The sequence below is a fragment of the Drosophila santomea genome, chromosome 3L, assembly GCF_016746245.2.
Source record: "Drosophila santomea strain STO CAGO 1482 chromosome 3L, Prin_Dsan_1.1, whole genome shotgun sequence".
Taxonomy (NCBI): Eukaryota; Metazoa; Arthropoda; class Insecta; order Diptera; family Drosophilidae; genus Drosophila; species Drosophila santomea.
The window spans coordinates 19,776,722-19,802,846 of record NC_053018.2 but is presented as its reverse complement, the minus strand read 5'-3'; the positions used below and the strand labels follow the sequence as shown (position 1 = coordinate 19,802,846).

The 26,125-nt window shown below is 42.1% G+C and overlaps 7 protein-coding genes across 14 annotated transcripts; 5 read left to right on the top strand and 2 right to left on the bottom strand.

Moving 5' to 3' along the window:
* Positions 1-12: 12 nt before the first annotated feature.
* On the top strand, positions 13-686 carry LOC120448406. The gene is made up of 2 exons (XM_039630403.2): positions 13-115; positions 175-686. Exons 1-2 carry the CDS (start codon positions 80-82, stop codon positions 466-468), a joined length of 330 nt encoding a protein of 109 aa, XP_039486337.1. The 5' UTR covers positions 13-79; the 3' UTR covers positions 469-686.
* On the top strand, positions 615-16,947 carry LOC120448402 (cAMP-dependent protein kinase type I regulatory subunit). 7 transcript variants are annotated; one of them, XM_039630398.2, is made up of 6 exons: positions 10,050-10,161; positions 11,194-11,359; positions 14,885-15,244; positions 15,310-15,684; positions 15,757-15,893; positions 15,971-16,947. In XM_039630398.2, the coding sequence occupies exons 2-6, from the start codon at positions 11,351-11,353 to the stop codon at positions 16,053-16,055; spliced, it is 966 nt and encodes a 321-aa protein (XP_039486332.1). In that variant the 5' UTR covers positions 10,050-10,161; positions 11,194-11,350; the 3' UTR covers positions 16,056-16,947. The 7 variants fall into 7 exon arrangements, with proteins under 7 accessions (XP_039486329.1, XP_039486328.1, XP_039486327.1 ...); XM_039630396.2 differs by having other exon boundaries at positions 15,754-15,893; XM_039630395.2 differs by lacking the exons at positions 10,050-10,161; positions 11,194-11,359 and adding an exon at positions 615-801.
* Positions 888-2,067, bottom strand: LOC120448405 (histone-like protein 18C). Of its 2 annotated transcripts, none has more exons than XM_039630402.2 (2): positions 1,610-2,067; positions 888-1,503 (listed from the first exon to the last, which is right to left on the bottom strand). In XM_039630402.2, exons 1-2 carry the CDS (start codon positions 1,898-1,900, stop codon positions 1,153-1,155), a joined length of 642 nt encoding a protein of 213 aa, XP_039486336.1. In that variant the 5' UTR covers positions 1,901-2,067; the 3' UTR covers positions 888-1,152. The 2 variants fall into 2 exon arrangements, with proteins under 2 accessions (XP_039486336.1, XP_039486335.1); XM_039630401.2 differs by having other exon boundaries at positions 888-1,530; positions 1,610-2,061.
* Positions 16,948-18,141: 1,194 nt separating the features above from the next.
* LOC120448404 lies at positions 18,142-19,186 on the top strand. Its single transcript, XM_039630400.2, has 2 exons — positions 18,142-18,460; positions 18,525-19,186. Exons 1-2 carry the CDS (start codon positions 18,151-18,153, stop codon positions 18,893-18,895), a joined length of 681 nt encoding a protein of 226 aa, XP_039486334.1. The 5' UTR covers positions 18,142-18,150; the 3' UTR covers positions 18,896-19,186.
* Positions 19,187-19,850: 664 nt separating this feature from the next.
* Positions 19,851-20,841, top strand: LOC120450594. The gene has a single exon (XM_039633716.2). It carries the CDS (start codon positions 20,314-20,316, stop codon positions 20,515-20,517), a length of 204 nt encoding a protein of 67 aa, XP_039489650.1. The 5' UTR covers positions 19,851-20,313; the 3' UTR covers positions 20,518-20,841.
* A 188-nt stretch (positions 20,842-21,029) lies between these two features.
* Positions 21,030-23,464, bottom strand: LOC120450592 (COP9 signalosome complex subunit 3). Its single transcript, XM_039633714.2, has 9 exons — positions 23,300-23,464; positions 22,938-23,186; positions 22,616-22,878; positions 22,363-22,557; positions 22,121-22,297; positions 21,709-21,840; positions 21,466-21,648; positions 21,327-21,394; positions 21,030-21,269 (listed from the first exon to the last, which is right to left on the bottom strand). The coding sequence occupies exons 1-9, from the start codon at positions 23,352-23,354 to the stop codon at positions 21,254-21,256; spliced, it is 1,338 nt and encodes a 445-aa protein (XP_039489648.1). The 5' UTR covers positions 23,355-23,464; the 3' UTR covers positions 21,030-21,253.
* Positions 23,465-23,777: 313 nt separating this feature from the next.
* LOC120450593 (zinc finger protein 180) lies at positions 23,778-26,052 on the top strand. The gene is made up of 4 exons (XM_039633715.2): positions 23,778-24,164; positions 24,220-24,745; positions 24,803-25,180; positions 25,237-26,052. Exons 1-4 carry the CDS (start codon positions 23,866-23,868, stop codon positions 25,369-25,371), a joined length of 1,338 nt encoding a protein of 445 aa, XP_039489649.2. The 5' UTR covers positions 23,778-23,865; the 3' UTR covers positions 25,372-26,052.
* The last annotated feature ends 73 nt before the right edge of the window (positions 26,053-26,125 follow it).

Below are 26,125 nucleotides of genomic sequence, written 5' to 3'. Positions count from 1 at the left end.
AAGCTGTTATCGATAAACAGTGTTGCGCAAAGTAAAACTTATCGATATGAGCGTGACTAAATGAGACGCTCACCACTACATGCAGCCCAAAAAAAAAAAAACAACAACGTTTTACGTGCGTGAAAATTGGTTAAGTTTTTATAAGAAAAACTTAGTTAACTTATTTTTTGACAGTCATTAAGCAATCCATATGCTGCGGAGGAGTGCGGGGCTAAGGGCTTTAATCAACAGAACAGTCCAAAAACGTCCGGAAACGTGAAGTTTGAGAAAGTGAAAACGGGGCTGTGCTGTGTGTGTGGAAAACGGAACAAAACGGTGCCAAAAACGCAAGGAAAAGCTGCGAAGGCGGTGCACAGCATACGGGTTGATAAAGCAGCAGGTTTGGACATACGCGGCAGAAAAGAATATAGCCAAATAGTCTGTGCTTTTAACCGATTTGCTAGGGAAACAATAACCAACATCCAGTAACCCACCCACACAAACATATTGTGTACATAATATATACATACATATTTGCGTACATTTTGCGTAGTGCGGCGCTTGAAAAGCTATTTCCCATCACCATATCATCACCGCCATTCATTGCAAACTCACTTCGAAATCCACCCCACCTCCACACCGTACCACATGTCCTACATGATGGCCAAAACGCTGGAGGAGCAGAGCCTGCGGGAGTGCGAACACTACATCCAGACCCATGGGATCCAGCGAGTCCTCAAGGACTGCATCGTCCAGCTGTGCGTCTGTCGACCCGAGAATCCCGTGCAGTTCCTGCGACAGTACTTTCAGAAACTCGAGAGGGTGAGTCAAAAATGCATCTTGATTTTGAATACCCAAAGCACCAGTGACATTGCGACTGGTTATTGGTAGATAAAGTAAAAACGGCATTTTGTTTAGACATTAACCTTTATATTTCCAAATAGTACAATCGCTTATCGTTGCCTTGAGGATCAAAGCTTGGGCCTTCCTGGCCTACGGCCTTGTTTTATTGGTTCTGCTTAAGATTCTTTGCCGTCGGGTTGCTGGAGGTCCTTCAAGGCCATTGATTCTAACAACGCATATAAGCATTTCTTGGGAAATTTTGTCTGGTTTCTTATCTCAATAAAGATGCCGAAAATGGGAGGGTATAGGTGTGGGAGATAGGACCTCCGGTTACATCATGCACTTGGGCTTTGAGCTCTTGGGCTTGGGACACCTGGGCTTCGGCTTGGCGCACATCTTCCTGGGGCGGGGACATGCTTTCCGGGGTCTGGCGCATTTTTGCTTCGGCTTGGCGCAACTGCGACGGGGCTTCGAGCACTTAGCCCGCGGTTTGGGGCAACTCTTCCTCATCCTAGGCTTGGAATACTTGTTCTCCCTCTTTCTGGGAGTGCAGCCATTGCCTTTGGTGGCGCTGGCACCAAAGAAAGTATCTGTGGGGCCTCTTCTTTCAGTATGCATTCTGTGCTCGCTATCCATAGAGCTAGGAAGGCTACTTCCACTATTGGACTCTACCAAATCGGGCTTTAAATGAAAAGTGTCCATTGGTTCCTGTGGAAGTGCATTGCGTATCGATGGTATAAAGAAATTTAATTTAAGTTGACGGTTGCATTTACCATCTATAACTTACCGCCGAGTACTGGCATCGATGACGGAATGACATTTCGTTCCATCGGGTTTCGGCTGCCCGTTTTATCTGGTGATCCGTGTAATAATCTCCATAGCGCTTCTTGAAGTCCCTCAGGAAATTAACATAGCCCGACGATAACGAGTTTTCGTTTTCCACCTCGTTGAAATCTTCGAATTCTTCGGAGGCTACGGACTTCTCCCAATTAACATCATCAACTGATTCTTTTGAGGATTTCACTGTTTTCGAAGATCCCACCTCCTGCTTACTATCCTTGAATTCCAGACTGCTCATTTTGTTACCGATTATTGGCAAAATTTTTTTTTATCGAAACGTAAACTTTTCACAATTAAATTTGGTAATCAGAATTTTTAGAAAAATACATATAAAAAACTGTACCCAATTTTATCAGATTATTTTAAAAAGAAATACTTGTTACTCGTACGAAGGTATTATACAAACTGATTGTATATTGGTTTCAGCTCGGTATCATGAAAAATGGATTTGAATGGTGGATCTCCAGCTGCTATGATTATGAATATTAAACTTCCTAAAATCTTCGAAGCAAATTCCCCAGATCTACGCCGTATTTTCTTCCTTTCTATACCCGATACTCGTAAAGTAAGAGGGTGTACTAGATTCGTTGAAAAGTATGTAACAGGAAGAAGGAAGCGTTGTCGATATACAGTAAATATATTCTTGATCAGGATCAATAGCGGAGTTGATCTAGCTATGTCCTTCTGTCCGTCCGTCTTTTCGTCTGTATGAACGTTGAGATCTTAGGAACTGTAAAAGCTAAAAAATTAAGATTAAGCATGCAGCGCAGGTTTTTTGATCCACAAACCGCCCACAAGCCGCCCAAGTCTGCACCCCCACACTTTAAAAAAACGTCTATATTTTTCAAGTTTTGAATAGGTCTTGTAAATTTCTATCGATATGCCAAACATTTTTTTTTCACGCTCACTCTAACGCCCACAAGCCGCACAAAACTACCACGCCCATAGTTTTGAAAAATGTGTTGTTATTATATTATTTGTGTTTCCAATTTCTATCGTTATGCCAACAATATTTTTGTCTCACCCACTCCAACGCCCACAAACAGCCCAAAACTGAAACGCCCACACTTTTTAGACATTTTTTAACTCCATTTCCCTCTATTTCTATCAATATGCCAATAAATTGTGAAAATATCTGGTTCGCACTTCCACAAGCTGAGCAACGGGTATCTGATAATCGGCGAACTCGACTACACGTTTTGAAAAAGGTTTTGGATTTGTTTCCGTACTCTTATGCGTATGTCTTGCCAATTTTTATCGATTTGCGATATGGAGTAACGGGTATCTAATAGCCGAGGAACTCGCCTATAGCGTTGTCCCTTGTTTTTAAACTAGTCCTTAAAAAAACAAATAAATTAAAGTGAACCTTAATAACTTTGAATGAAAAAATATTTTTTCAAATATAATAGTATAAGGTTAACTGAAGTTCAGAAAGATCCTCATGATGAAGGAAGTTGTTTAAATTGTCCTGTGCTTACCTGTGCTAGGTTCCTTTCCGGTGTTTCAACCCCTTCATAAGCAACAAGCGGCATTTTGCTGGTCTTTTGGTTGCCGCTTAAATGAAAATCAATACACTTGTGGTCTATTTTCGAGCGGAGTGTAAAAAAACCTGTCTATTGGCGGATTTCACAGCGCGGATGCTTTATTTTCGGCCTCCTCTTTCGCAGAAATGCATTCTCTCCGTTCATTGGAAAGCTTTAAAGTTTATTATGTGAGGCAGGCTGCACCAAAAGTTTGCAATGCTGCAATGTAAATAGAGCAGCGCACCTGTGGAGGTCCTTTCCACATCGTCCTGTTCCTCCTCTCACTTGCCAAGCGACCCCTTTTTCTCCCAGCTTTGATTTTGAGTACGCCTGTATGTGTAGCGGACTCTCTGGGGCAAGTTGCCTGTTGAATGCCGGAACCGCTGTCAGTTGGATTAGCATCCTGACGCTGTGCAGAAGCATCCTGCTTCCTCCTAGTTCACTCCGCTTGTTTGTTTTTTGTTTCGCCTAGGTGCGCTATGGGCAACCAGTTGAGTGTAAACAGCATCCAGGATGCGGTCATCGATCGCTTCCGCTCGGTGGCTTTGACCACCGATGCCAACGGCGCTATGCGCATCCGTTCGTTCTCGGAGGGCGTGGTGGCCACCACCCACCATCATCAGCATCAGCAGAATCAGCAGCAGAGTCCGCATTGCAGTGGACGTGGTGGGCGCATACTGCGCGAAAGTAGCATCGATGGCGGGGTGGCCATGTTTGATGCTCTGCTCCGTGATGATCATGAACACCGGCTGAGTTTGGATGCAGTGCACCGCATGCGGCATGTTCGCACCTCCTGCACCACGATTCCCGAAGAGGATGCCGTCAGCGATCGTAGCCTGCAGATTCACCTCTCCACTCTTGCCCGCGAGCGTGAACTGGAACTTGAGCTTGAGCGGCAACGAGAACTCGAAGTAAGTTGGAAAGTCGGAAAAGTTTTCAATAGTGGAAAACGGATGGCAATCACTGCGAATCTGTGCGGGAAAGCTTTTGGCGGAAAAGGGTTTAAAGTGTAGGAGTGAGCGCATAGTAGAAAGCTTTGATTTCAATTTGAATGGGTGTCTTGCTGATTTGATTTGTTACTGCAAATAACGATGTCGTTATTTCTGGTAAGCTATTAAAAACAAGCAGAAATTTATAGGAGTTATTCCGGGAGCACTACATACCCTACCTAAAACTTAAAAGTCGGCTAAAATTTCAGAATCTATATTTATACCCGTTACTCGTAGAGTAAAAGGGTATACAAGACAGAAGGACGCGTTTCCAAACATATAAAGTATATATGTATATTCTTGGCCATGTCCGTCCGTCTGTCCGTTTGTCTGTCCATATGAACGTCGAGATCTCAGGAACTATAAAAGCTAGAATGTGATGAGAATGAGATTAAGCATGCAGACTCCAGAGACATAGACGAAGCGCAAGTTTGTCGATTAACGTTGCTACGCCCACTATAACGCCCACAAGCCGCCCAAAACCGCCACGCCCACAGACCGCCCTAAACTGCACGCCCACACTTTTAAAAAATGTTTTGATGTTTTTTCATTTTTGAAAATTTATCTCGATTGCCAAAAATCTTTCTGCCACGCCTACTCTAACGCCCACAAACCACCAAAAACTGTTAGCGTGGAAATTTCTCCTTTGTACTTCCACTAGCTGAGTAACGGGTATCAGATAGTCGGGGAACTCGACTATACTTTCTCCCTTGTTTAAGTTTAATGATTTTGTATTACGCAAAAAAATTGCATTTATGATATACATTTCGTTTAGAACAGCATTTTGTGAACTTGTGCTAGAATCTCATCTTGCTCAAATATTTCATATTATTCTGTGGTTATCTGTAAAATGTCTATCTTTTCTTCCGAAACTACTTTTTTGTATTAAATATGTTGAAGAAAAATAATTAACAAAAATTATTATTAACATTGGTAACATTTGGTACAATTTGTTTGAGCATTTTTAACTGTTGACTGTAAAGAGACAAGAGAGAACGTTATAGTCGAGTTCCCCGACTATCTGATACTCGTTACCCAGCTAGTGGAAATGTGAAGGAGAAATTTCCACCCTAATAGTTCTTAGCGATTTGAGGGCGTCAGAGTGGGCGTGGCAAACAGATTTTTGTCAATTCGAGAGAAACAAGGTAAATCAAAAAATGATAGAAAAATATTTGAAAAGGGTATTCCTGCTTACCTGCCACTCGTGCAGCTTTTTGCCAGTAGATGTCGAGTTTGCACTTGAAACTCGAAGGGAATGCTAACGAAATCAAAGTGCTTCCTTCGCTTTTTCCTTGGTACTTTTGCCCTTTTCTCCCGTGAAAGCTTTTCCCTTCGCCAGGACTTGCGTCACAACTGCGAGTGTATGTGGGTGTGTGAGTGGGTGGACGGGTGTGCGAAAACTTTACTTTTTGGCCAGTCGTATATGTATATATTTGTGTATATATAGAAAGGTTCCCTTTGCTGTGCGTGTTGGTGAAGGTCATCCTGTCGTCGTCGAGATTGTGTTTGTGTCTGTGGCTGCTAGAGTTTCGTCCTTTCGTTTGTCTCAGTCACTTTTTGGCCACCGTCAGTTGCCCATCGTCGTCCCCAATTTTTGTTTTTTCGCCAATTTATCTGCTCAATTTACTAGTTACCATTCACCTTTTGCGGTCGTTACTTCTTCGACTTTCTTGCCTGATTGATAGCCACGCGAATTCCGGGGCCCCGATCATCGAATTGTCCGGTTTAACGGCCGTGTTAATGTCGCTTTTACGGCTGTCATCGCTCCGTCCGGCGCTGTTTACGCCGGCTTCTGATTAACAGCGGAATCGTGCCAAAAACTACGCCGGATACTTTGTCCCCAGTGTCCGCCGAATTGGGCCATAAAGTAAAGACAAACAACAACCAATTGTGTTGGCCAAACGCGGTCGGAAAAAGTGCCAAACCGGAAGTGAAAGGAACTCCACCAGCGAAATGGTGGGTAAAATTCGAAGTGTTAAATACGGTTGACTTGGGAAATCTTTCGGTTGGGATTTGTTTTTATAGTTGGGACGGGGTATTTCGTTTATTTTCCTATTACAGTGTTTTGGAAATTTATGATTTAGGAAAGTAGTATTATTAATCTTTAGCATTTTTATTTTTCGGTTATCCGCTTGAAAGATATTTTCTAAGATATTTATTAAAATTATTGTAAGTATTATTAACAAATTTCCATTAAAAAAAGACAAATTGTAAAATTTGGAAAACATTTTTTTAGCCTTGGTTATGTTTCTCTCCTAATGGAAAAAGAAATGTACATTATTATAATTTTTTAAAATTATCAAGAAGTTAAAAAATCAAGAAAAGCACTCCCAAAAGTCAAACAAATTATGCTCTGCTTTTTTTATTTAATTTTTACTTTATTAGAGATTATTTGCTTCTTATGCACTTAATGTGCGTTGCGCAAAAACAATTTCTATACTATTTCTAAGTTGTTCCGGGGAAAGTGATTAATGATTACGATCCCCTGGGGATTATGGCGGATGTTCTCGATATCGAAATTCGGGACAAAAGCGTAGCTTACTTTGGCACTGCCATCGAAACTTTGTGAATAATTGAGTAACATGAAGGTAATATAACCTTTAACCCCCTTCCGTAGCTCTGGTTTCGCATAAATAAATTATCGTTTATTTTACGTTCGAGTTGGGGGCGGCATTAAACGGGCATCCAAAAGGTGTATGTAAATAAAAGGAACAAAGGTACTACCCACATAAAGAATACTTTTGGATTGAGGAAAAGCGGTTGGCCAAAAGCACATCCGTATCTGCCGGATGTGTCGACCTTTTTTTGCGTCTGTGTGTGTGCGCCGATCCATTAAGGGGCGTATAAGCGCAGCTCCATCCGAGTGTCCATGAATTATTTGGCCAATCAAGAAGGAAAACGGTTCTCAAGCGCAACAGTTTGCAAATTATAAATTTCTCGGGAACCTTTTCATATTTTCCTGGGCCACTGATGTCACTGGGTAATGCTGAGAGGGATTCAGCTGTCAATTTGCTGGATGGCTGCATGTTTCAGTTTCTCTTGACAGCTGTGACGACGACGAATGCGGCGTGTCCTTTTCGGCAGGACACAGGCTGGCCATCAGTGGGCAGCTGGATAGCCCAGAATCGATGTGGGTATAAATACGACTTCTGTGTGTCCCCAAAAATAATGTTTATGCAGGCCAACGCCAACAAAGGTTTGCCCAGCATAACTAACGGGTGGATTCAGAAAGAGTAAAGGACCAGAGGGAACATTTTCCAGGGGGCGTGCCAAAACAAAAAGTTCACTGAATTGGAAATTTCGCTGAAGCAACTTTCGTGGCGCCGGGTGTTGCGAGGAAAAGCAGGGCGCAGCTATGTGGGAAAATTTAAAACGCGAAAGGCACACGCGAGTGTGAAAGAGTGGTATTACTCCTGCGTCAATTAGGGCGCAAAATTTTAATTAATGCGATTATAAAACGCAGTCACATATACAAGCACGAAAACCTGCGGACATCGGGGACAGAAAGCGAGCAGACAAAAAGCTTTTCCTCATTTTAGTGCACCTAGTGCCTCCCGCATCCTGCTGCTCACATGCAGGATGGAGGAGTCCTCCCCTCAGGTCCCTGGAAACTTTGCACGTTGACAAAGTGAATCCAAGTGTGAAGCGATAGAATGTTATGGCCAATGTTTTGTTTGGCCCGCATTTAATGAGTTCTTGGGTGCTTGGGGCTCCAAAAGGAATTTAAATGGCCAACGAGCCACAAGGGCAAAGGGAAAGGAAAAATGAGGGAATTTTAAATGTCCCTATTATACATAATTAATTTCTTCAGAGCGAATAATTACGTAAAGTACATTGTCTCTTATTTGTTGAAAAAATAGATAAAACAACTAAAAAGGAATCAAATGTTGTAGTCCTCTTAAAAAAATCTTTAAAAGCACCTTTTTACTCTACAAGTGGCGGTATATCCTTAACGGAAAAACAAAATGTGCAAATTAACAGAATGGCAGACACAAATTGCACATTCGATGTAAAATCTGTAAGCTGGCATATGACAAATGTGAAAATCCTCGTAAAATCCCCAAAAAGCAAAACTCAGTGGGAAATCAAGTGCAACGTAGTGGTCTTCCTGATTGACATTTTAATTTATGAGACAGCTAACTAGGAAGAATATAATTTCTGACTCACCCAAAAGAGATGCAATTCAAAATGCCACGAAATGCTTTCGCTGTAGACTTATAAAAATGCAGCCAATTGTCGTCGGCACTAGACTCTCTTGAGAGGCTTTTCTTCTCCAGGCAGTGCACAAATTGGCATACTTAGCCCGTCCCGTGCCACCAGCATTGCCTCAAGGTACCGCACACCCACCCATAGCCTCCCACTCGAAATGCAACTGCCACAGTGGAAATCCCAACTAGGCGACTTCGAGGGCTCTCGCATCTTGGACACCTTGAGTTCTCACTAACGAGAGCATTGCTTCCATGGCTTCAAGTGCCTAAATCTGTGCCCTCGCCTTTGGGCGCTGCGTATACGCCATGTGTAACTGCAGAAATCTACGGGCTCTCACCCATGCACATCATAATTGTTAATGTAATTATTATTGATTTTATTATTAATTTATCAAAGTGAGTGCGAACGAATTTGCATGTTTATGGGCTCGAGGAACAACAAATCGCTGGCGTAACAAATCAAATTTGTTTGCGTAGCTACCTTGAGCACATAACATTAATATATGAAACCGCCTACAATCTTTGGATTTCTCTTTGTTTATCACTTCTCTGTTTTTTGCTTGTCTTCTTGGCACTGGCGTTCGAATTGATTTGTTTTGTACACTGAGAGAACGGTGAGAAATCCCCCCGATTCTCCCACTTTTAATTCAATATTTTGGCAAATATCTCTCCTGGCCACTTTGCTTGTAGCCATCATTAGCTGTTCTGTTGTAGTTTGTTTTTGCCATGTATGATTTCTATTTAGCGGGTTGCTCTTTTCAATAATTCTGTGGGCTTGCGGCGACTTTTACTTTCCTCTACGTCGCTTGTGGTTGGTAGCTTTGTGGCTGCACTGGGAGAAATGTTTCAGGTTTTATAATAAAATTTAAGAAAAAGTGTAAGCAAGAAATACAATTATTGTTCCCAAAATGTTTCTGCCCACAGGGACTTTCATTTGGAAAAGTGGTGTGTGCATTAAATCTCAGTGCATATATTATTTTAAAGTTTGTAAGTTCATTTTTTTCTGGTTCAAAGTTTTATTGGCATTGAAATTTTGCAATGTCATTTTCGGTCTTTATTAATCCTCTTATTGTTGCTCATTACACCTACCTCTTTCCTTCTTGCTTGGTTTAGCATTGTTTCTTGCGCTTACCTCTTTTTATACATGGAGAAAAATGCTGTGGTTTTATGAAATTTGAATAAAATTGGAAATTAAGAAAACGCTCATTTTGGAGAGTGGTTTCATTTTGTTACATGCAAGAGAAGTGAATATATTTTAAAATATTTCCAGCTATAGAAAGAACAGATTTTAGAATGTTAAGTGTTGTTTATATAAAAAACTAAAACCTTTAAAATAGATCAAAAATATATCAGCATTTTTATCGCCTTTTGTTTTCTGTGTATTTGGTCACCGAAGCTACTGGCCATTACATCGCGGATCTTTCGACTGCTTTGAAACCTACCACAAACCGCAAAATGGTCGGCAATTCAACCGCCCTACGCCGCATAACGGTATCGCCCACCCCCCAGCACACGTAGATACAAATACACACACTCACACATGCATGTGAAGGCAACTAGTGTGGAAAGATGAAGCCGCTGCCCCTGCCGACGTCGACGCAACGTCGACTGCGCCGCCAACGTCGATTGTCGCAAGTTGAACGCGAATTTCGAATTGAGTTTTCAGTTTGTGTCGCGCCTCCGTTTTGTAAATACGCGAAAAAAGACATTCGCCAAGTCGAACAGCAGTAATAACAAGAAGAGCTCACAGCAACTAAATAATTAAAACGGAAACAGCGGGTAGACAAATAAAAACGAGAACCATATGAACTAGAATCGAATTAATTAAGCAATTACAAATGGCAGGAAAAACAGCAAAAGCAGCAAAAAACGCAGTCAGCTCAGCAAGGAGGAACAAAGTGGAAAAATTAAATTGGATACTAGCGGGAAAATTAATTCAAATATTTATGTGTGGAACGCGGGGGTCTTGTGACGCACGATCTCATAGATATATTTTTAGGATTTCTTTTTTATATAATTTTATATTTTATTGCCGTGCCCGCACATTTATGCCAATTAAATTCGCCGCGATTTCTTTTAATAGCCCCAATCGCGCTAATATTAATCATACGCAGTGGTGACCAATCTTAACACAAGCTGACTATTTGATTTTCAAGGGCTGGGTTTGTTTTTTTATTTTTCGATGTTGTATGAAACGAAATAAATTTTATTTTTAACGTATATTAAACAAGATTAAAATTTTCTAAACAAATTCCAATATTAATCATACGCTGTGGGGATCACGATTCTTCACTTGGTCTATTTGTATTATTAGCCATTTGTAAGGTGTTGATTCATATATAGCCAATTAAATGAGTATTTTACAATATTTTGATTTTGATGTCCAACAGCTTAAGTATAAGCACATTCACTGAGAACCGATTAGTATTTCTTGTCCCTTACATTCCTTTTATTTGTTTGCTTATTCGAAAGTCCGCTTTTTGGCCAACCAAAAGTATTTTTAATTTAAAGAAAATTGTTTCAGAGCTGTTCGGAGCATTTTTGAATATTTATTTTTATAAAACTTTGACATTGGATTTGTCATTGCTGCTGGCGGCTGTTTTTGCTCGCCTGTCCACCCCGCGTATACGTAATATCTGTATAATTCTGTCCGCTCTTCGCGCTTTTGTCTATCTTGTCAGCAGCGGTATTACAAATCCGAGAGTGCAAATCTCCGAGATTTTCCACAGAAATCCCACGTCGCGACATGCGTTTTCCAAATACTACATATACTACTACTGTTTGTTGTTTGTTTTTATGTGTCCATATTAGAAGCGAAGCGTTTTCACAATTTGTTGTACATAAGTAGCACAAGCACCAACACAGGGATAACTGAAGAACCAAAACTCACACACGCACACGCACACTCAAACACCGACACCAACACCAACACAAACACCAACACAAAGGAGCATACAAGCACAGAAAAATGCCTAAGGTTTGCCATAAATAAATGAGTCTGTTAGTGGCTGTCATAGTTTGTAGACCATAAGTCTAGTTTGTACTTGTATTCAATAAGCGCTCATTCATCTACGCAATCAGAAAATAACAAAACAAAAATATTTATAAAATACACCCTCATAGAAGCAAACATTTAGTATTTGGTTGCACAACTGTGTGCATTTTACACTTTAGCTTTTCCCATTTTTCTCTGTGGGCTGTCCCCCCTCTAAAGTCGACGCCGCCGTTGGTTTTTATTTATGCTCACATGGATGCAACAATACCACCATGTCCACAATTGCAAGCGGCGCCCATTGTACCATAGACATATGTATGTAGTTGCACGACGGCTATGTGTTCTGGGTCCTACCTCACAGCATGTGGATCCATTTGCCGCCTCATCAGTGTTTCATTGTCACCGTTGTAATCGGACTTCTTTTTTCCCACTCGTGAAGGTATTTTCTCCAGCAAAGAATAATGTGTGTAATTTATAGAGAAAGGGATCAAAGTAGAACCAAGTACCGTACCCCTAATCAACCTCTTAAACGACACAGAACTATTTAGCTTCGAGATATACATACGCTTTTTATTTACAAAATCTGGAATTAGCTTTTGAACTATTTTCAATCATTATTTTTCGTGTAACTGATATACCCATTACTCCCGAGGTAATCTCGAAAACTATAAAAACTATAAGGAAGATTAGGCATGCCAATTCTAAGACGCTCACGCTGTGGAAGTTTTTTTTTTTAAATCTTGCCATGCCAACACGAACCGCCTAAAACTATCACGCCCGTACTTCTCTACCAACTTGTATCGATATTTAAAATAATTTTTAATTTTCTCCCTCGTACTTCCACTAACTAAGTAAGGGGTATGTGCTAGTAGAGGAAATTGAATATAGCGTTCCCTGTGGTTTGTTGTAGCTCTGTTGGCAACCCTACAAGATTATTAAACATAATTGATTTGGTAATAGGTGAAAATGCGTGGTAATTAGTCATTGTTACCCAACCTTCACCGCATCTTGGCCCACCCTTCACACATGGCCCCACCCTTTCCCCACCAATTGTCGTCATATAATCAAAAGCAGCATTTGTCATGAATTCCATAAATGTTGTTTGCTGTTTTATTAGCGAACTGGTTGATAAGGCTGACTGGTGACAAGACTCCACTTTAAAGTCAGAGCCTATGAACGTGAAAATCAACGAGCACCATCCAATCAGGCAGGGCCAGACCGCAAAGTCAGCCCATCCGGGCGGGGATTGGATTCAATTTGCAATTTGCGAAATCGATTTCCGTTTAATATGTCACAGGGAACGACGCCAAAAGCTAAAAGCAGCGCTGTTCCGACCCGGGAAAATCGCGAGCAATATCGGAGGGTCAACGGGTGGAAGAGTGGGCTGACTTGCGGGCTGTTGGTTTGGTGTTCTTCATGGCCACGTCCCCATGGCCAGGGCCAGGGCTACAAGTCGACTGGGCGCCGACTCCGCGTCTGCACAAAGGTCACGGTCATATCGCTGGCACACGCGTCTTCCAGTTGCCGGGTTCTCTGCTCTGGGCCATCGGTTCTGGGCGCTCGGTTCTCTGTTCTGGGCGATGTCCCTGGCAAAACTGCCATAAACAAAGTTGCAGTATTGCGAATGCAAAAAAGATGGGGAATGTTTTGAAAGTGCCACCCAGTAAGCTGACTGCAGGATACCCTAGAGTAATCCATTTGCATTCAGGGCAGCGCTGAACTTTGGGGCATTGTGATCAATAATATTCAGTTAGTCTACTTTGTTGCTGCATAATTGTCACCAAGGACTACGCATAATGAGTTTAGAAAATATTAGAAAGCTATAATAATTATTAAATATTTATTATTTATCTTTAAATCTTTTTTAAACTATTTTGGTATAAGATCAAATACGAACAATAACAACTTGTTTTTAAGTATTACTTTTAGTTTTTTCAGGGAATCAGCTACAGTTGCTGCGCCTAATTAAAACGCATTTGTATTCCTATCGTTGACGTTTCTGGGCGGCAGCGCTTTATTATCTTCTGTTTTGACACCTGACTTCAGGTTCCTTCAGGTGACTGGCAGCCACCCAAGACATTCGTCGATTTATGGAGACGACATTCGATTTGGCCGGGGAATTCGTTGAGTAGTTCGTTATCGTCACCAACAATCCATGATCGAGCGCAAATTGCTTAGCTCACCTATTAACTGCGATTTTCCGCTTTTATTTTCCATATTTTTGTTTATACTATTCATGCGTACTTCATGCGATTTTGGCTTGGTTTGTTTAGACAATAAAAATTAATGAGCAGCGTCGTTCATTTGAAGTTTTTCGCGGGTCCCGACAATGTTTATGGACGGCGTAAAACAACCATTTCGTTCAAGAGGTTGCGGTCGGATGGGGAAATCAAATCAAGTGCAATTACTTGGATGTTAAAAGCAAATACTTTGATATGGCTAGGAAACATGTTGATTATTTGTGGAAATATTTTTAGAATTATTTGATTTGTGTGCTTGGAATGTTATTTAATGAATGAAAATTAAAGAGTTTAATTTATTGATTTAGAATAAAATATTTAATGTGGTATTGCTTGTAAAACTATGTTTGTTAGCGGACCATTTTATAAAATAACCCTATTTACCAATCCTCAATCTCATACAGGCTTGAGTTCTGATCTTTAATGTCACATTAAATCCATATAATGCCTGTTTTGGCTAACAAAAATACCATCTGTTTGGTCAATATATTGTTATGGACCAGCCTATTTATAGGACTCCCAAAGGCCTAGGTTCCTAACGCATTTCAAATGAGGCCATAACTGCCAGGGGCGGCCACTTGCTGCAGTCACAAGTGAGTGACAATTTAATGCAACTTAATCAGCATCTTTGGCCAGCTGGCCATTCCTGCTTGACTGGTTTGACGTCACTGTGGGAAACGGACTGCCGGACCTTGCAGCTTTGGGTGCACTTTGGAAATTTGTTTAGGGACAGGGACTCGAGACACGGGAATGCGCGCATCAAGAGTCAGGATGTAAAGCTCTTCAGCTCCCCCGGTTGGCTCTTTTGACTGCCCACGCACTGATGGAGCTTATGAGTAACGGATGTGGGCGGGTGGAGCTTTTCCGGGCGCGTCTCCGGACAATATGCACAATGCTGCAGAGAACAACCACTGGTTGCAGTTACCATACATCCATCGCGAGTGACGCACATTAATCTGACATCTAGTCGCAAACGCATTTGGGCAGTTTACTGCAGCAGATAATTAAGTTGGCACCACCGTGGTTTCATAAAGTAAGAGAGTTTCAGGAAAACTATCGAACTTTTTTCGGCAAGGGCTAGACCTGCGCTTTGATATATTTAGTCAGAAACTATGCAACATCGAACAGCATCGCCAGCATGGCCTTTATCTTTATTAAGACTATTATAACAACTCTGATGCTTAACCAATATGATAATGAATCGAGATTTGTGTACAATAAACCAAACCCAAAATACTCATGATATTGTTATTTTTATCTTTGGCAGGAACAAGTCAAACTGGATGCCAGTAGACAGGTAATCAGCCCCGACGACTGCGAAGATCTCAGCCCGATGCCACAGACAGCAGCTCCACCGGTTCGCAGGCGAGGTGGAATCTCCGCCGAACCCGTAACCGAAGAGGATGCCACCAACTATGTTAAGAAGGTGGTACCCAAGGACTACAAAACGATGAACGCCCTATCCAAGGCGATTGCCAAGAACGTCCTGTTTGCCCACTTGGACGAGAGCGAGCGATCCGATATATTTGATGCCATGTTCCCTGTAAATCACATTGCCGGCGAGAATATCATCCAGCAGGGCGATGAAGGCGACAACTTTTACGTGATTGATGTGGGAGAGGTCGATGTAAGTCTATGAAATGGCCTTGATTTCGGCTTAAATCCTTATCAACATGTTCCTATCTCACCCAGGTTTTCGTCAACTCCGAACTGGTGACCACCATCAGCGAGGGCGGAAGCTTTGGTGAACTGGCCCTCATCTATGGCACTCCTCGCGCCGCCACCGTGCGTGCCAAAACCGATGTGAAGCTGTGGGGCATCGACCGCGACTCCTACCGCCGCATCCTTATGGGCTCGACCATCCGCAAGCGCAAGATGTATGAGGAGTTTTTGTCGCGTGTGTCAATTCTGGAGAGCCTGGACAAATGGGAGCGCCTCACAGTGGCCGATTCTCTAGAGACGTGCTCCTTCGATGACGGTGAGACGATTGTCAAACAGGGAGCCGCTGGCGATGATTTCTACATCATCCTCGAGGGCTGTGCGGTGGTTCTGCAGCAGCGTTCTGAGGTGAGTGACCGTGATCAGATCTGGGACACATGAAGAGAGGCACTCTAATCAAATGGTTTATCTAATCAGCAGGGCGAGGATCCCGCCGAGGTGGGCCGTCTCGGTAGCAGCGATTACTTTGGCGAGATTGCTCTGCTTTTGGACCGACCCCGTGCGGCGACTGTTGTGGCTCGCGGGCCGCTCAAGTGCGTCAAACTGGACCGGGCGAGGTAAGTTCGGTGGCTTGAGTGCTAAGACAAAAAAGAAGTTGTATGTTAATGACCTTAAATTTTTGGTTCTGTCGCAGATTTGAACGTGTTTTGGGACCCTGCGCCGACATACTCAAACGCAACATCACGCAGTACAACAGTTTTGTATCGTTGTCCGTTTAAGGCCGCCACAACGACAACTACCACTACAACAAATCAACAACAAAGAGCAGCAGCAGCAAAGAAAGCAACAACCGACAAAACAAACAGAAACAACAACGCAGCGAACGTGGAAAACCAACATGAAGACGATGGGAAATAGTTGGATAGATAAATAGAAAACAAAACAAGCGCTCAGCAGCATAAACATGAAGTCGTAAACTATATAAGTGTGTAAAATTAATTGTCACAGAGCCATTGGATTCTCGATTCTGTCGCAGATTCAGAGTGCACGGGGGCTGAGGGCCAACAAATATTAATTATCCGATTCTGTATGTTGTGCTGAAGTTATATAATAGTGTATGTGTGTGTCTCTGCGTAAAGGTTACGGCGGGATGTTCCACACCCTGCAACCCCCGATATCGGAGATAGCTTTCCCTGGATTAATCTATTTAATTCTCTCAACTTCTTTCAAGTTCTTCGGCTATTTAGACAAGAAAGCCCATTTGTATAATCTATGGGACCTGCTGCCTCCTCAAAAAACGTTTCATTAAATATCCAACAGACATCTGAATGTTTTTTAAAAGAAAAGTAAGATGAATATGTGTGTAATAACTAAAATTATACAAAAAGGCAACACACACACAGGCACAAAACACAGACACACGAACTCATACACTCTCATTCGAGGCATGAAGTCAATGAAAGAGTAGGATATAAATGAAATAATTGTATTTCGCTTGTATTCGTTGTTTTTTGTCTTAAACAAACACACAACGGCAGCAATTATTGAACCATTTTAATTTTAATTTTAGTAAATTATTTTTAAAAGTAAACGCGTAGCACATGAAGTCAGCGAGCCGTCAACCTTTTAATTAAATATTAAAATCAGTGAAAAATTCATGATTTTCCCACATGTTTCTTGTTTCTTCATCGAAAGGCGTTTCGTAATCTTAACATAGTTTTATAATTTTTTAATAACTAATTTAAGCTTGAGCACAGCGAATGCCTAGTTTAAACTGTTGTCAAAGAGGTATTTCCGTTCTTCAAAAATTGTACATATGTCATGTTCAGAAAATACTTTTATTTTCTTGTATTGTAAGACTGTAATTTTTGGAGTTTTGGTCTTTTAAAAGACAGGTACAATACTATTTGATCAAGCAAGTAATGATAGTTAAAAATTTGAAATTATAATTGTTTGATTATAAATAATTCATGAAATATCTCTAAAATTTCAAAACTAATGTACTAGGCATTTTCAAGAACTGCCAGCTAACGAGAAGATAACCTTACAACAATTTAAGTCGCAGAGTATGGGTTTGCGTGTGTGTTGGGTGAGTGTGCGTGTGTACCTGTGTGAACTAATAAATATTACCCAAACGAGAAGTTGCATTTACAACACTCACAAAAAACGCAGCCAACAAAACGATTTGTGTGTATATATTTATAAAGCTTATATCTGCTCGATTGATCTTAAAACATAATCTACAGCTGTTGCTTCATCACACGCACACACTCATCCACTCACTCTTAACCAGAAAATCATAACTCAACAATGCGATTTTGAAATGCACACATGCAGAGATAAAGCTACAATTTTGACAGTTTTACAGAAAAGCCAAATGCTTAAAACGAAAATATCTGTGCTGATATTTCAGCTATAAGACACTGTTAGAAAACGAGCAAAATGCAAAAGGTTGAGCCTAGAACATTTTTAAGGGGTCTGCGCCATGTGCAGACCACGCCCATTTGGGCGTAGATGGAACCCGCCGGCGGGTTAGAAACGAAAGTAAATGGCAAATTCTTAGGAGTGCACGAAAAAATCAACTTTAATCCGAAGTGCAGGAAGTGGAGGCGTGGAGATCGAGTGGAATAAAATTAAATTACAAGCATAATATTATCAATGTAAAATCGTATGTAAAAAAACAAGGCAGAAATCCATAAAAAAAATTGACAACAAAAAATAAACAAAAAAAAATACAGAAAGTACGAAATAAATACATTTACATAGATGTTGCAAAAATCAAGCGAATCGAAGCTCCTCCCATGGATTCCCGTAACCCTCTCTGTAGATTTGCGTATCCTGTCAGTGATCTAGCACTTTCGGATCAGCGACCCCATGTTTCTGGACGCCATCTTCTTTATACCCACACTATTTACTTACCTGCTTATCGTACTGCTCATCGTCATCCTGTGCTTCGTGGTGGTCTATATAAGCCACAAGATTTATGTATCCGTCTACGACAACCTGCCTCTGGCCGCTTTGCCCGGCAGCTCACGTCAACAGCTCCTGGGTCTGCGTCACTCAAATCATGCGATGACCATACGGGAATACCTGGACACCTCCCTCCGCAGTCCGCGCTCCAATCAGCCGAGCTTACGGTCCGTTTGGATTCAGAACAGGTCCCAGATCTTGGAGACCTCTTCGGGTAAGCTCAGTGCCAGTGAGACAGTTGCTCGGCCTACTCTTTCCCCTGGACTCTCTTCCTCTAGTCCTGCGTATAGTGCTCTCCCTGGAGCCCTGTTATCTGGTCAGCGCCGAGTTTGATGTGAGCTCCAGCCGGAAGGCCATCAGTTTCTTGTGCAACTGCCGGGACCAGCCCATGTGTGCTGCCGCAGAACAGAGGCCTTCTGGGTCCTTACACATAGTGCGGTTCTATGACCACCTCTCCAAGATCCCGCGCCTCAAAGTCATGCTCAAGTGCAACCAAAGGAGGCCGGAGGCGAGGCCGGATAGTCGGATACAGTTAACCCTGGACGACGTGATCCAGGAGGCCAGAGATAACCAGGATGCCCGGTGCACGGATAACGCCGCCGCCTGTCGACCTGGTTCCTCACGCCGGAACTCCCGGATACCGGATTAAAGGGATGGGAGGGTTTGGCCTTGGATAGGGGCCATACGTCGTCTGTTCTAGGCTGCTTTTGCTGAATAACTTGTTTTATTAAATTGTATACAAAGATCAATGAGCTGGAGGCTACAGGGTCGACGGGTGGTTCAGTGGGTCGGGCACTGAGCTCACGCTAGTTTATGATAATCGCGTGACAACGAAGGTGAAAGCCAGTGGAACAGGGGCGCACACATGTGTGGTCAAGTGGGGCTGTTACTTTTCCGGGCAGTGTTAATTTTAATTTTGTATTTTAGGGTTAAAATATTTACTAGCCACTCACTCCAGGTAATTTAAATTTTCAGCCTATTAATGAATTCAATAAAAATTTTAATTTTCCATTCGTTCTGCATGCACTGAATTACGCGTTTAATGACATTTAAGAAAACACATTTTTCGAATTTTTTTAATGCTGAACAAATCAAAAGTTTACAGCTCGTTAGTTAGTTAGTTAATTTGCCATACATTGTTACGTTACATTATAATGAGTGATGTTTAATAAAATAAGTGCATTGGGGATACTGGAAGAGGTGATACCTTAATGCCAGCCAAAGTTTGATTTCGAATTTTAGTTAAAAAACGTAATTAATTTTCCCTACTCCCATGGCACGCAAACTAAACTTGTGGGGTCCGCGTTTTTTGGGGCTTATCATTGTGACTGTGGAATTTCTTATCAGTATTTAAAAAGCTCTCCAGACCGAGCCGTTGCCTGGCTATCAAGAGTTAATTGCCAAAATCACTAGTCCCCAACCCGATCTCGCCACCTCCACGAATCGAGGGACCCCATGCATTTGTTTGACGCCATTTCATTCTTTATTGACGCGGCCAATTAAGACAACAGCGTTGTTGATTTGATTGCGAGACGAATATGAATGCGACTGGAATTCCTCCCTGAGTTATAAATAAAAGTTGCCAGATGTAAAGAGCGGCTCTCAGTTGAAAGAAACTCCAAAAATTTTAGGCTTTTTTTATCTTGCGACAAGTTACAAATTCTATTGCTCAAGAGGCTTATCAAAGCAACAACAAAAAGGCAAACTGGATGCACAACATATACCAATATCTACAGCGACAACAGTCTGGCAACGAAGCGTATACGTAATGCCAAGCAAAGTTCCATTCATTTAACGCTCTCGGCTCGTTTCAGTTCTCGGGCAGGTGTCAAGCGACGTACACACGAAACGCCGACGCGGTCACAATTCCAGAATATCATATACATGCTATATATGCTCAAGTGGCTAATTAACATACGCGTTGCGACCCGTCTCTTTACCTGAACCTGAGCTGTCTGGACTACACTCTTTCACATTTCTTTACGGGGAAGCGAGTACAAAGTCACAACAAATTTTCAAATTCATTACCCTCGGTATATATATTTCTGTATCCAAAAACCGATCGCCATGCTGGATCCCATTTCGGACGCACCGCTGGTCTTGGCCTACGTCTTTATGTCGCTGCTGGTGCTCATAGTGTGCTTCATACTGGTCAATGTGGTCCACAAGCTACATCGCAGTCTCAACGGCGAGGTATCATCGGGTCTGGTTTCCCCTGCACAGCAGCTGAAGACCTCCATCATGGAGCTAGACGCCATGAAAACCGGTTAGGATGGGTGTAGCGCAGCTGGCTATGAGTGGCGCGAGAATCTTAAATCTCATTCGGATGTCGGAGCTCCGGTTTTAATTCGGGCGATTGGAGCGATGTACGAGGAACGACAGCTGCTAACCACCCACACGCACGAACCACAAAACCTAGATGCCTGTTGATATAATAACCTAAAGCAATTAGTCGTAAATACACGAAACTAGGCTTACGAGTAGAAATTAACTACATTTAACGCGCTGGTCCTCTAGTCAATTAATTGATCGTTTTTGACCTAAGGTTAGGTTACATGTACATTGATATTGTAAATAAAATAATGTGAACGATAACTGGACTGCAATCAAGGTAGATTGGGGGCAAGTACAAAGCACTTAACCGGTCCGTCCGGACAGTAAAACGTCGCCTGATCGATGCGTAGAAACACAACAACAAGGCACAACAGCCTTATCGTTGCAGTATCGAGACGTATTATTTGTGAGTCAATCAAAAGCGTGATAAGGAATCCCTGACTTAGTCATAGATTTATACATAGTTTATTTAAAATAGCATGTTCATCTTTAAATTTGCAATAAGAGCGCAGTTTCTTGTTGTGGTAGCTGAATGAGTACGGACTGCATGGGTCGTCAGCTTTCCGGCCCAGGGCCTCGCGGCTTCGACAAGATCTGGTAAACGGTGTTGGTGATTTGATGAGCGTAGAAATGAAAGCAGCAGGCTGCTGGTGGTTCTGCGGCTGTGGCATCATCAATCTGTGGGATCACTGTAAAAAAGGAAATATTATTAACAATGCTAGCTGCATTTATATTCAGAATCTCACCCCGAGAAAGTCTTTGGGTGCTGCGACGTTAGGTCATCATCCTGGCTGCCAAGAGCCTTTTTCACATACTGCAAATTGGAATTTTAAGAAATAACATATAGCCTATAACTAATGACCTAACAATAGTTTTAAAACCTACCATTGGATTTAATATGATCTCCTCCTCCATTTTGTTGATCTGCCTAACTTGATCCAAAACATGTGTTATATTATTTTGCACGTTAAGGAACATCTCCGGTGAGTTGTATTTCTCTGGGTTGTCTTTGAACAACACCATACCGTCCTTTTGATTGATGCTGGCATAAATTTCACCCGATTTGATCTGCAATCGGTTATTGGATTAGACAAAATAGAATAATCCAAATAGAAGACAATTGCTTACCATGTTGAGAATGTAACGCTCGGCTTCGACTGCGCTCGACAGTTGGACACGACTGGCAACATCGCTCAGGGAAAGGGTCAAAAAGGTTTTAGTAAGCCGCTGGATGTTTCGCTTGTACAAGGAGGTGGCTACCTAAAGGAAGGTTGTGCCATTTATATTTTAAAAAACTGTCTTTTACATTTAATAAAATAAATTATTGTTATGCAAACTTCTTCATAAATTTAAATTTATATATGTATATCTTTTTTTTTAATTTGGAAGGGTAAGTAACTAAAAGTTTGATTTGTAATATTGTTGCACTCTAAGGTCTATTCGTCACATAGGTGCTTTTCTCTTTTTTCGAAGACACCTTTTTTTATTGATCTTCAGGGAAGAGTCTAAAATACTACAGGGAAGAGGGAGAAATACTTGCCTGCTTGGCCAGTCCCATATTGTTATCACGCGTAAATGCTTCACTGTACTTGAGTATGATGATGCGCAGCTCTTCGCTAGACGAATTCGCGTACACATTGACCAGGTCGTGGTAGTGATTGGCCATCGGCTTCATAAAACGGCCAATAAACTGTGTGTTTTTTGGTATATACGCTATCTGCAATAAGATTTCAATATTAAGAGACTGATATATCAAAGTAACTTTGTTGTTGGAAAGCTCACCTTGCCCTCGACGATGAGTGAAACCATGAGAAACTTTTTGTAGGCCTCCAGCATGATGTGCGACATGGCCATTGCCGGAGTGGTGATGCAGACCTCGAAGAAGTACAAAGCTCGCTCGTAGTTCTTCACAGCCGTGTATATCATGCCGCCGTAGTAGAAGTACAACAGGAAGTACTTGGCATCGTTGTTGGCATCCTGAAAACGAAAACTATGAGTTCAAACAGTCAAGAAGTGAATTTTTAACAGTGAATACCGCGTGCTGGGACTGCTGCTGCTGCTGCGTCTTGCACTCGGCTGCCACGGTGGAGATGTCCGTGATGTCCGCGTCCAGATACGGCAGCACCACACTGAAGTTTTTCGCCTTCAGGCTGAGTAGGCAGAGATCGGCGTGTATGGGAGTTAGCTGGGTGTCCAGCTGTCGAATCTGGTCGATGGCGCGCGAAAGGATGCGTATGCCCAGGATGCTAAGGTTCTTTTGTACCACAAACTCGGTGAACAGGTGGCATGTTTCGTAGACTTAATGGGATAAGTGATTAGTTTTTGGGTACTTGTGTAATAGAAGAGTCAAGTCTCACAGGCGCACACAGCAAAGCGCAGCTGATCGTTATTGTTGCGCTGCACAAAGTCCCGCATCAGCTGGATGAGTTGCACCGGCTCCGGATTCGCGGTGGATGCACTGTGCAGCTTGGCCAGGAGCACATAGAGCACGCCCAACGAGTGCTGCTGCACGTCTAGCGTCTCCAGCACGTTGTCCAGGATGCTCCAGTTGCGGGCTAGCAGTGACAGCGACTCCGGCAGCTCCTCGGCCAGCTCCCGATAGCTTCCTGGAAGGAAAAGCCGGTCAGCAAAGTCAGTTGTGAATTGCTTTAATATCAAAACAAAGGCGGCAACGAGTCCGGTTTCTTGGCGATCGTGATCCGCCTGTCGGTCAACTTACCAGACGCACTTAGTGTGCGCACTTGATTCACATAATTTTCCAGAGCGCTGCCCATATTAGGTTACTCCGAGACAACTTTTTGGCCTATTAACTTGCAAAATTGCGAAAAATAATTTCGCGAAATAACAAATGACTGCCGACTAAATAGAGCTGGGACTAAAAACGATAGGTATTTGGTGCTGTCGATTTCTTTCAACTTCGAAATATCGATAAATAGCGTTGTCCAACACTGGATTTTGAAATGTCACGCCATCTATAACTTTTAGCACTACTACTCAGCTGGAAAATTTAGAACAGGCGCACAAATTAAATGACTATGCCACTTGTCGACTTTTTGAGCACTTTATATTCATATTAATATGCATTCGCACATTTGGTATTTGAAACAAATATAAAGCAAAAATAAAGCGTAATGTGTGGTGAAATTAAACGAAATTGTTCTAAAACTAATTATTCAAATTTCGATAATACACGCGATAGTCCTCTTTATTGCCGATAACACATTGTTGCTATGTTATGGAATTGCTGTTGATCAATATACTAAAACGAAATGTAACTAACAAAAAATGGATAATTCTGCTCGTATCGTATATGTATGCTGTCTGTGCCTTCGTCAATATGATCTCCAGGAGGATCTTCGAGGCCATCTCGTCTACTTTCATGGATATGAGCCCGTTTCGGTGCCCAGTGTCAAAAACAAAACAGCGAAGACTTCAACTACGGAACAACCTGCAGCCGGCAGAATCAACCAGGATAAACAAACCATTGTGGAGCAATCGGAGCACTCAGAACCCCCGCCAAGCGAGCTGCAGCCCATGCCTTTTAAGGACTTTCGACTGGTGTTAAGGGCCAACATGTTAGAACCGTAAATATATGTCCATATTATCACGAAAAGCTTCTGACAAACTTGGATGTTAAAGGTGCTCCTTTGGGAAGGAATGTCCCTTCAAGTTTCAAGATGCAGCCAAAATGAAGCTCCACTCCAGTTGCCACAAGGGCGGCAGCTTTTCCTGCTGCGAATGTGGAATGGAACTGCCGAATTGGCGTCGGTGCTCGGCTCATCTGTGGAAAACCCACCAGGTGGATGTGGATCTACTGGAGTGTCCCGTCAACGAATGCAACTACAAGTCACCCATATCCGCTCTCGTGTGGCGACACATGCAGGTTCACAAAAAGTGGCGACCCAGAGTGCTCCGCTCACTGGTAGCCGTTCAGCGGAGAAGGAAGCTTAAGGAACAGTCCACGGAGATGACCGCGCAACCTGCTGCTCCGCCACCAGCTTTAACGAAGAACAAATACTACGCCGAGAAGACCTGCGAGATTTGCAACCGCAAGTTCGTCAATGGCAAAACGCTCTCCAAACACGTGAAGACTGTTCACAATAAAATCAAGCCATTTATCTGTAATGTTTGTGGCAAAAAGACGGCCCGCAAGGCTAGTTTAATAGTAAGTTCAGTTTATATAGAAGTTAGCCGTTTTTATGCTACCTAATTGTCTTCCCAGATTCACATGCGTCAACACACGGGCGAGAAGCCTCTGCAGTGTGGGGAATGCAAGTTCTCCACTCGCGATCCCAGTGTCCTGCACAAGCATCGGCAGCGTCATGATAGCCAGGACACACGAAGCAACCTGAAGTGTAGTCAATGCGAGTACTTCTGCATTCAAGCCAATGCTCTCAAGCGCCACATGCGACTCAATCATGCAGAATCCTATCGGGACTTATGCTGTGATATTTGCAGCTTCAGTTCCATAAATGCAGCACGACTACAAGCCCACAAACAGGATCATCGACAGGGCTTGATCACAAATTGTGAGGATTCTATGGATGCACGAGCCGCTGGTTTCAAGTATCCTCGTAAAGTGGGCGACAAGAACGGGGAGGTGAGCCCTTTCATCTACTCTTCAAACTTTTGAGTTATTTAAAATGTATTTTGCAGATATCAGCTGACTGTTTTATGCCGTTGGAGAGCGTGGATTCATTGCCCCATGAGCCAGCTTTGGATACGGGTGGTGTTACCATACCAGCTCCTCCATCTGAAGATACTCAATTCCCCACGTATTTAAAAGATTAAAATAATAACATTTTAAGTTGGTTGATTAGGGGTAAGCGTTGGTTTGAATTACTTCCCATTGTTTTATTGATTACTTTGTGTTTTTATTAGTATGTCCTATGTATTTATTTACAATTCCATTTGTTGTATATGGGCGTGTCCAATGCGCTGTAAAGAGTTTTGTATAAAATAATGTTCTCATGCAGTTTGTTTAGGGGATTTAAATGCTTGTTTATTAAGTTGTTCAGTTTTCCATTTAAATTTAATATCATTTTAGAATCTGATATGATTTTTTTTTTCAACATTCGAATTATTTAGTCATGCTGGTTTACCGTGTTCCGATTAATTAGGCTTTACTTTAAACTAATTTAAAAGTTAAAAATCTACTCTGCTAGCGATAATCATCCGGATTCAGTTCGGTTTGAAGATCAGCGCTTTTAAATCTATGTTACGACAGAAGTGTTTTCATTTGGGCAGTTTCGCTAATAACTTGTTTAAGTTTTTAATATTTATTTTAATTAGTTCAGTAGTTGAGCTTCACTTTGGTTTAACTTATTTCTTTACGCTTGCATTTAATCAGCTGCAGGATTTCGCAGACCAAGTGATCTGGAGAATCCAAAAGTTATGCACCTCCTGTCCTCTTGTTTGCTATAGTAATGAGAATAAGTTACCACCGAGTTATAAAAAAGATTTTAACGTTTATTGTCTGAGTTTGATTCGAATATCAAAACATATTCACTATTTGAGAGTGCAACTGAGTAGTACAGCAAAATGG